At 40.9% G+C, this 10,658-nt stretch overlaps 1 protein-coding gene and 1 pseudogene across 1 annotated transcript in view; both read left to right on the forward strand.

Annotated features, from left to right (window-relative positions):
- LOC106307517 overlaps positions 1–1,197 on the forward strand; it is a 7,081-nt pseudogene extending 5,884 nt beyond the window's left edge.
- Positions 1,198–1,974: 777 nt separating this feature from the next.
- The window catches only part of LOC106307500 (cysteine-rich receptor-like protein kinase 11), a 25,837-nt gene continuing 17,153 nt past the window's right edge, over positions 1,975–10,658 (forward strand). Inside the window, exon 1 of the mRNA XM_013744483.1 lies at positions 1,975–2,161. Within this exon, the coding sequence (XP_013599937.1) occupies positions 1,990–2,161 (172 nt within the window). The 5' untranslated portion in view covers positions 1,975–1,989. The remainder of the gene's footprint in view (positions 2,162–10,658) is intronic.

Below are 10,658 nucleotides of genomic sequence, written 5' to 3' on the forward strand. Positions count from 1 at the left end.
TATTGACAAGGTCAGTTCAGACAAGCCCAAGACACTCAATGAAGCAATTCTAATCAAGCCCACAACACTTCAACCCCAACAACAACTCAAGCCCATTTCCATCAAGACACAGCCAGCTCATCAATCCTCTCCAACGGATACATTACTTTGCGACAAAGACAGAGCAAGAGAAGAGAAAAGGAAGGGAAAGCAGATCATGACATCACCGTGTGGTCCAGAGTTGTACAACCCCTTCTCAGCCCTCGGATCTCTTGGAGAAGAAGGATGATGACAAGTGTAATAGGAACTAGGGCTTTCACATTTCTGTATTTAAGCAATCTCATTCTCATTGTAAAACCTTAAGAAGCAAGAAATAGAAATTGCAGTTTCATTGTCTTATTTCTTCAATCTTTCACATACATCGTGACCTCAAAGCCAGCAACATTCTCTTAGATGCCAATATGAACCCAAAAATTTCAGTTTGGATTGTCTACGATCTTTGAAATGGACCAAACTCAAGGCAATACTAGCAAAATTGCTGGAACCTAGTAAGTTATGCTTGTAATGTACAACAAGATCATAAGTTTCTTGAGCATTTTTCTATTGAATATTAACCATACTTTGTATGTTTGTCAGCGCTTACATGTCTCCCGAGTATGCAATGCAAGGTCAGTTCTCCATGAAGTCTGACATTTACAGCTTTGGAGTCTTAGTTCTCGAGATTATAAGCGGCAAGAAAAACAGTGGCCTCTACCAGATGGATGAAACTAGTACTGCTGGAAATTTGGTCAACAATGTGAGCATAAAGACCTCAAACCTTCAACAGTTTAACATCTCTAAACATATGAGAACAAAGGGTTCCTGATTGTTCATTTTTGTTAGGCCTGGAGGCTTTGGAGAAATGTGTCACCTCTAGAGCTGGTGGATCCGACAATTGGAGGGAATTATCAGAGTAATGAAGTCACCAGATGCATCCATATTGCACTCTTATGTGTTCAAGATAATCCAGATGACCGTCCAATGTTATCAACTATCATCTTGATGCTCACTAGTAACACAATCACTCTACCACTGCCTCGCCTTCCGAGTTGTTTCCCGCATCGCATGAACAAACTGGACCAACTATCTGAAGGATACGATTCAAGTCAATCCACAGGTCAAAGATCCGTTGGTTATTCTGGTAGTGACGTGACGATTTCTGATTTAGAGCCTCGTTGAAGAGAGGAAATATTCTTTGTGATTTGAATTTGAATGGTGATTCTTCTATATGTTCTTATTTTGTGTGATTTAAATTGTGGTTATGTTTGTCTTCCTATCTAGCATTCTGGCCTAATGACATTCTTAGGATATAAATTTACGGTTATAATTTTTGCTATTATGTAGACTTTTTGATGTGCTGGGGATTTTTAATTCACTAATACTAGATTTTGATCTGCTTTATTTGAAGAAAGCTTAAAAATTATACAACCTTAAGATTTTCTTATTAGCGTACTTATATACCTGTAGATTAACCTTAACATACATATATGTTCTCAAGAGGCAAGACCATACTCTCTCCTATTCTCCAGGAAAAAATCAATAAAGATGAAGACATAAACATCATATGATCTTGTAGTGGAACGCGTATCTTGGGCAAGAAAGTCACTTTGGTTCACTTGATCTAAATGTACTTTAGGCTACTTTCCAATACACTGGTTTATTTGGGAAACCAAAGACACTGACTGACACATTAGTCCAATAAATCTGGTCCTTCTCCAGCTGTCCTTAATCCAATGGGCTTCTAGTCTAGTAAAATAGCATCCTTGTGAAATTCTAAATATTGTTATTTTGACTTGTAGTGCCGTTTCCCAAGGTTTTTGAGGATCACTGTAAGAAACGTGTATACTTACAGACAGAGATTTTACTTTCGCCGCAATCTTAAAGTGAATTATGAAGCAGGGGATTTTGTTTTCATTACTCTGTTTTGTCCTAATAAGCCTTGGCGTTGCTTCGGTTTCAGCACAAACATGCATGGATAATGATGGGTATTTCAGGCCCAACGGCAACGGTACTTACGACAGAAACCGCCGGCTCATCCTCTCTTCATTTCCTTCCAACATCTCGACTCAAGAGGGCCTCTTCTATAACGGTTCCATCGGACAAGAACCCAACCGTGTCTATGCAGTGGGGATGTGCATCCCAGGATCAACTCCAGAAGACTGTTCTGATTGTATCAAGAAATTTGATACATAATTGTCCTAACCAAATGATATACCACAGAGGGTTTTGTAATGACCCACCACTCCTACCATCTCCACTTCTTTCTCCAACCCCACCACTTCCACCTTCTTCTCCACCATCTCCACCTTCTTCCCCACCATCTCCATCTTCTTTAAAGCTTGAGAAAGAGAGAGAGAGAAAGAGAAAGAAGAAGGGAGAAAGCTCACCTGAGCTCGTCGCCGGAGCAACCGTGCGCCGTGACCACGTTTAGCTTGCCACCACCGATAAACACCCTAGGTAATCACCGGAAACCGCATTCCTTAAGCTCAGTTTCGTTTCCGTTTAGTAAATCGCCCATAACTTCCTAAACGTGATGAATCTCGTGAATCCAAGACTACCATTGTGTTCTTCTCGTCGAGACGAATCCGTAGCCACCAAAAACGCCTCAATCGGAGTCCGGACGAAGCCGCACGCGCCTCCGGAAGTTTCGCCTCTGCGCGCGCGTGAGGTACACGCGCCGCCAGAAAACGTCGCCACCGCCGGACCACCGTCCTCCGCCGCCGGAATATCCGCCGTCGCCGCCGTTGACCGTCGCCGGTAACTCGCCGGTGACTCGGTCAGCTCGTCCGAGTCAACTCAGTGAGTCAACTCAGTTGACTCGGTTAACTGATCGGTTAGCCGGTTTAAATTGATTTCGGTTCGGTTAGGGTAAACCGGTCGGTTTAGTCAAATCGATTTCTGGTCAAAGTTTGACCGGGTTGACTTTGACCAGCGGGTTGACTTTTCCGCAAATCTTGACCAGTCCCATTTTAAACCGTTCGAAAGGCATTCTAACTCGATTTTTCGCCCTGATTTCAGATTTAGAGTCTATTTGAGCAGCTGGAGTTCATAGACAACACTTTTCTATTGCTAAGGTGAGGGTCTATTCCCGAACTCCTCTTATTCGGCTTAGGACCTCGAATAAGTATAATTTATTTCTAATGTGTTCCGTCTGTGTGAAATCGAGTCTGTCATTGCTTGTTTAGTTTTAGGTTCTTTGCATAAACCGGAACTAGGGGGTTAGAGGATTCAACATTGATTGTTTCACTTAATGTAAATTCTTAGCTAGAAAGAAGTTTGTTCAGGAAGTGATCCGCTTGCACGGCTACCCGAAATCAATAATATCTGACAGAGACAAGATATTTTTGAGCAGCTTTTGGAAAGAATGTTTTAAAGCTTCAGGTACCAGGCTGCGGTTCAGTACAGCGTTCCATCCACAATCAGATGGTCAGACAGAGGTTATTAATCGATGTCTTGAAACCTACCTGCGCTGTTTTGCTTCCTCTCATCCCAAGAGTTGGTCAAAATTATTAGCTTGGGCCGAGCTATGGTACAACACTTCTTTCCATAAGTCGACGCAATGCACACCTTTCAAACTTGTATATGGCAGAGAGCCACCAGCATTGGTGAGTTACGAGCGAGGGTCAACGAATAACTTTGAGCTGGAAGAGATGTTGTTTGAAAGGGATAGGGTGCTGGATGAAGTTAAGCAACATCTTTTTCGTGCTCATCATGAAGAACAATGCTGATAAGAAGAGAAGAGGTTTGGAGTTGACTGTGGGTTCAATGGTTTATTTGAAACTTAGACCATACCGTCAGCAGTCCGTGAGTAGAAGATTATGTCAGAAGTTGGCAGCAAGGTATTATGGTCCTTTTGAAGTGTTGGAGAGAATTGGGAAAGTTGCTTATAGGTTGAGACTTCCCGAAGGATGGCGCGTCCACCCGGTTTTTCATGTGTCTCAACTTAAACAAGTGGTGGGTGCTAATCAGGTGGTGACACCTTTACTACCTACCTTGTCGCCAAGTGAGGAGCTGGTAGTGTAACCTGAGGAGCTATTGAGTAGTCGTTATGATGATGCAGGTCATTTGGAGGTGTTGGTGAAGTGGCGTAATTTGCCTGATGACGAGAATACTTGGATGCGTATGGTGGAGTTGAAGAAGCAGTTCCCTGATTCATCGCTTGAGGACAAGCTCGTTCTGCGAAACGGGGGTATTGATATACCTTGGAGGGTTTATACTCGTAGACAGAAGAAGCAGAATAACTTGGAAGAGAATAAGAAATGAAGCAAGACGTGGAGAAGAAGAAAGAGCCTCAGCTTTATTCAAATAATACTTGTAAAACAATACAATAGTTGTTGTGGGCCTTAGTCTATAAAAGGACACATAGGGTGGATAGGTGGGTTTATGCAATTTGGTAGAATTGTGTCTGGGCTTGTCTCTCGTGTGTGAGAGCAAGAGTGGCAGTTACGGAGTCTCGAGTCGAGTCTTTTTATCTGAGAGATACGATTACAGTGAATAATACATCGTTATTCTATCACCAAACAAACACGTTTAGGTGGCCTGGTGACCCTACAATTTGCTATGTGCGCTATTCCAACACTTCTTTCTTAGGATCTGCGAATCTATATCCGCCTGCAGCTTAGATCTAACAGAGTTCACAAAAACATGGGAAGACTGAATTAGTTGATCGTATGATTGATGCAGCCTCCACATCAAAAAGCACACCATCCTCTAGTAATAACCATTACAAAGCTGATATGGCACCCTTGACAGCTCTCCAGAACATATATGCTTTGATGCAATTCACGCCAGATCTTTCCTCTGGGGATTGTGATAACTGTCTGCGGCAGAGCGCAAGGGACTACCAGTAATGTTGTGGTCAGAAGCAAGGAGGCGTTGTTATGCGGCCAAGCTGCTTTTTCAGGTGGCACTTGTATACATACTGCCTTTGATAAATTCACGGTAGCTTCTCCTCCTCCTCCTCCTCTTCCTATGGCTTCTCATCCTCCTGAAGATGATCATGCCAGAACGACCAATAATGGTAAGTGTTTTCCAGTTGAAGAAAATATATGATTAATATATATATGACATTGCTTTCTATGGTTATGAGAAGATAGCAAAGGAATCTCATATGGAGTTGTTGTGGCGATGACAGTTCCTACTGTTGTTACCATCTTTATACTGCTTGTTGTAGGATATTACAGGAGGTTTGTTCAAGCTTATGGCATGTTAGCAAGGCCATTAACAGAACTGTTGAAGAAGGAGCAATTCTTATGGTCTACAGCTTCACAGACCGCCTTCGACAATTTAAAATCAGCAATGGTTTCAGCACCAGTGCTTGCGTTGCCAGATTTCACAAAGATGTTCATCATTGAGTCTGATGCATCGGGTTATGGTTTGGGGGCTGTAGTGATGCAAGATAGACATCCCATAGCCTTCTTTAGTCATGCTCTCACGGAGAGGGAGCAAATGAAGCCGATATACGAGCGTGAGTTAATGGCAATAGTGATGTCAATTCAGAAGTGGCGACATTATTTGTTGGGGAGGCGTTTCTTGGTTAGAACGGATCAGAGCAGTCTCAAATTTTTATTGGAGCAGCGAGAGGTTACATTGGATTATCAGAGGTGGCTGACCTAGATTATGGGCTATGAGTTTGATATTGAGTACAAAGTGGGGAGTGAGAATCGAGTTGCAGATGGGCTGTCTCGTATTGTCAACTACTCTTCCTTGGAGCTACTGGCATTGACAATACCGAAGGCTCTACAAATTGAGGATCTTTACAAGGAGATTGATGAGAGTGATGAGATGAAATTGATGATCAGTGAGAAGACTGTGGATGTAGAAGTGGAGAATGGATTTATGGTGAAGGAAGGAAGATTGTTGTATAAAGGTCGTCTAGTCATTCCATCGAACTCAGCGTATATTCCATTGATACTTAAGGAATGTCACGATGGGTTACTTGGGGGACATTCAGGCGTTCTCAAGACATTGCAACGTGTTAAAAGCACGTTTTACTGGTCCAAAATGAGGCAGAGAGTACAAGCTTATGTTGCGGAGTGTGAAATTTGCCAAACTCACAAGTACTCTACACGATCTCCTGCGGGTTTACTCCAACCAATCAAGCTTACTACTCAGATTTGGGAGGATTTATCCATCGACTTCATTGAAGGGTTGCCAATGTCTGGAGGAATCAATGTTATATTTGTGGTGGTTGATCGTTTAAGCAAGTACAGTCACTTCATTGGACTGAAGCATCCTTTTACGGCTGCAGATGTTGCAAAGAAGTTTGTTCAGGAAGTGATCCGCTTGCACGGCTACCCGAAATCAATAATATCTGACAGAGACAAGATATTTTTGAGCAGCTTTTGGAAAGAATGTTTTAAAGCTTCAGGTACCAGGCTGCGGTTCAGTACAGCGTTCCATCCACAATCAGATGGTCAGACAGAGGTTATTAATCGATGTCTTGAAACCTACCTGCGCTGTTTTGCTTCCTCTCATCCCAAGAGTTGGTCAAAATTATTAGCTTGGGCCGAGCTATGGTACAACACTTCTTTCCATAAGTCGACGCAATGCACACCTTTCAAACTTGTATATGGCAGAGAGCCACCAGCATTGGTGAGTTACGAGCGAGGGTCAACGAATAACTTTGAGCTGGAAGAGATGTTGATTGAAAGGGATAGGGTGTTGGCTGAAGTTAAGCAACATCTTATTCGTGCTCAGAGTGTCATGAAGAACAATGCTGATAAGAAGAGAAGAGGTTTGGAGTTGACTGTGGGTTCAATGGTTTATTTGAAACTTAGACCATACCGTCAGCAATCCGTGAGTAGAAGATTATGTCAGAAGTTGGCAGCAAGGTATTATGGTCCTTTTGAAGTGTTGGAGAGAATTGGGAAAGTTGCTTATAGGTTGAGACTTCCCGAAGGATGGCGCGTCCACCCGGTTTTTCATGTGTCTCAACTTAAACAAGTGGTGGGTGCTAATCAGGTGGTGACACCTTTACTACCTACCTTGTCGCCAAGTGAGGAGCTGGTAGTGTAACCTGAGGAGCTATTGAGTAGTCGTTAGGACGATGCAGGTCATTTGGAGGTGTTGGTGAAGTGGCGTAATTTGCCTGATCACGAGAATACTTGGATGCGTATGGTGGAGTTGAAGAAGCAGTTCCCTGATTCATCGCTTGAGGACAAGCTCGTTCTGCGAAACGGGGGTATTGATATACCTTGGAGGGTTTATACTCGTAGACAGAAGAAGCATAATAACTTGGAAGAGAATAAGAAATGAAGCAAGACGTGGAGGAAGAAAGAGCCTCAGCTTTATTCAAATAATACTTGTAAAACAATACAATAGTTGTTGTGGGCCTTAGTCTATAAAAGGACCCATAGGGTGGATAGGTGGGTTTATGCAATTTGGTAGAATTGTGGCTGGGCTTGTCTCTCGTGTGTGAGAGCAAGAGTGGCAGTTACGGAATCTCGAGTCGAGTCTTTGTAGCTGAGAGATACGGTTACAGTGAATAATACATCGTTATTCTATCACCAAACAAACACGTTTAGGTGGCCTGGTGACCCTACAATTTGCTATGTGCGCTATTCCAACACTTCTTTCTTAGGATCTGCGAATCTGTACCCGCCTGCAGCTCAGATCTAACAGAGTTCACAAAAACATGGGAAGACTTAATTAGTTGATCGCATGATTGATGCAGCCTCCACATCAAAAAGCACACCATCCTCTAGTAATAACCATTACAAAGCTGATATGGCACCCTAGACAGCTCTCCGGAACATATATGCTTTGATGCAATTCACGCCAGATCTTTCCTCTGGAGATTGTGATAACTGTCTGCGGCAGAGCGTAAGCGACTACCAGTCATGCTGTGGTCAGAAGCAAGGAGGCGTTGTTATGTGGCCAAGCTGCTTTTTTAGGTGGGACTTGTATACATACTGCCTTTGAGAAATTCACGGTAGCTTCTCCTCCTCCTCCTCCTCTTCCTATGGCTTCTCCTCCTCCTGAAGATGATCAGGCCAGAACGACCAATAATGATAAGTGTTTTCCAGTTGAAGAAAATATATGATTGTAAGAAAAATTAATATATATATATGACATTGATTTCTGTGATTATGAGAAGATAGAAAAGGAATCTCATCTGGAGTTGTTGTGGCGATGACAGTTCCTACTGTTGTTACCATCTTTATACTGCTTGTTGTAGGATTTGTTCTTTGTCGGAGGAAAAAGTCAATGCAAAGATGCAAAGAATCGAAGTTGAATGTTAGTTTCTTGTGTTTTAGCTTTCGTTGTTTCCTGTAGTTATAAGCATTTTTTTTTTTTGAACATACATTTCTTGTCTCTATATCATAACTAATGCACCCTTGCTTTGCAGCTGATAGTGATATTTTAACTCCACAATCATCCCAATACGACTTTAATACAATTGAAGCTGCACAAACAAGTTTTCGAGGAGTAATAAGCTCGGTGAAGGTGGATTTCGGGAGGTTGACAAGGCAAGGAGATCTCTATTTTCCATTTTTTCAAGTTACTATAGATTATTGAGGAATTACTTGGAATGACTCTAATTGATCTAATAATTACTAGAATAACTCATATTAAATTTTAATTACTAGACTAAAATGAGGTATAAGCAAATTTACCAAAATCCATCTCTAATTTGATTAAACACAAATTTGCCACATAAATAAATTAAAAGTTTAGAAGATATATGTTAAATTTTAAACAAACCATTGAAAAAAATATAGAAACAACGCTTTGTTTTTGTCGGGTGTCTCTCTCACGACGACATCAACAGAGGTGGAGCAATCTCCGATTTGCAGTCGCCGTCGTCCCTATCCCACTCCGGCAACATCTCCTCCGTCAGAGCCGCCGTCGATTTCGACACCTCCTCAAGTCGCCATCGTCCTTTTGTGTAAACCCTAAATCCCAATCTCAACTGTAAGTGCTAAATCTATCCAATTCCAAGTTGTTATTACACTTTTTTAACATATATTGTTTGATTGAGGTGTTAATTTTTGAAAATCCTAAATCCCAGTTTCAACATTCTGTTCACTTTGAAATCTAGAGACTGTTTTTTTTTTGGTTATGTAATTAAAGTTTGGTTTTGACGGACTGTTTGATTATTGTATATTGATTGTGAAAATTTTTAGACTTTAATTCCTGGTTCCTTTAACAGCTGATGAAATTTCAGTTGAACCTATGGTTATAGATAGCAGGATTACTCACGATTGTGAAAAAAATCCAGTAGCCTTGATTATTCATAACTTTGTTTCTGCTTTTTTTCCTGAACTTTGATTATGCGAATAGTAAGAAATTTTGCTTTGTACAGAAGAAAGCTACTTGTGAAGTGATTTATTTTTCAGGTTTGGCTTCTTCTTCAGGTATGAGAAAGTATCCTCATCGTCTGTATGAGGTTGGAAAAACCCCAATTCAGAATAGGAGCATGAACCATAGTTGTTATCTGGCCAACATTCAAACGGTGAAAGAAGCTGTTTGAGAAGATGTTTGGTCTGAGTTGAGGGAATCAGCTATTGGAGTTATTGTGAAGCTGAAAGAGCTGAATTATATTTGGTCTGCGAAAGTTGTTCACCATTTCCTTGCCAATCAATTGGCAATCGAGAGCAGTCATGAGAATGATACCGGCAGTGCTGAAAAAGATGCTGCCTGCTACATCGAGAGAGAAAAAGGAAGAACAGTTCACTTATCGTAGGCACAAGAAGATCCCCAAAATGAGAACCCGGGAGATTGTGGTGTGTACTCTTTAATGTACATTGAATGTCTAACTCTTGGACGTAACTTTGTAGGCTTGAATGATCAGATTATAACACCACTGCGACTGAAGTTGGCGGCTAATATTTATGAAGAGGTGATTGAGACAGCCGAATAAATTGGTCTTCTGTTTTTTTTTTTGCTGAATGATTGATGAACTTTCTGGTTTTTTGCTTTAGACGGATGTGTAACTTGCTGGTTTTTGGCTTTAGACAAATGTATAACTTGCTGGTTTTGGCTTATGAATGATTGATGTATAACTTGTTAGTTTTTGGTTTATGAATGATGGATGTATAATTTACTAGTTTATGAATGATGGATGTATGCAGGTTTTACAGATGTTTTATATTGGATTGTCGTGTATGTTAATATATTGTCCCACAAATTGAAAAATTATGCAAAATCTTATATATATTTGGTTGATAACAAACGTTTATCAATCATCAAAACGTAATAGCTATATATTAACAAAACAAACTGATAAGAAGATGATTAAATAGTTCTTATAATTTTTAAAAAAATACTAAATAAAATACGAATATGAAAATGAAAATGTAAAGAAACACCAAAGAGTATACCAACAAATGTAACACCAACCGAAAGGCAATCTAATGACCAAATCTTGAAGCTAAATCAAATACTCATCACTTAAGAGGACATGTTGTAGAATTGTGTCCCAACTGGTTACAAATTCTACATGCACTACAAGAAAACAGAGGGATTCTGATGGCCGAAATCGTCAGAAATTCTTCGGAATAGACCGATTTCGACGAATTTCTGACGAACCTGTCCGTCGGTATCGTTTTGTCGGAAAAAAAAAATTCGTCGGAATTTCGTCAGAACTTCCGACGACTTTCAGACGAATACCGAGAAACGTCATTCTGACGAACTTC

Source organism: Brassica oleracea, chromosome C1 (assembly GCF_000695525.1).
Source record: "Brassica oleracea var. oleracea cultivar TO1000 chromosome C1, BOL, whole genome shotgun sequence".
Taxonomy (NCBI): Eukaryota; Viridiplantae; Streptophyta; class Magnoliopsida; order Brassicales; family Brassicaceae; genus Brassica; species Brassica oleracea.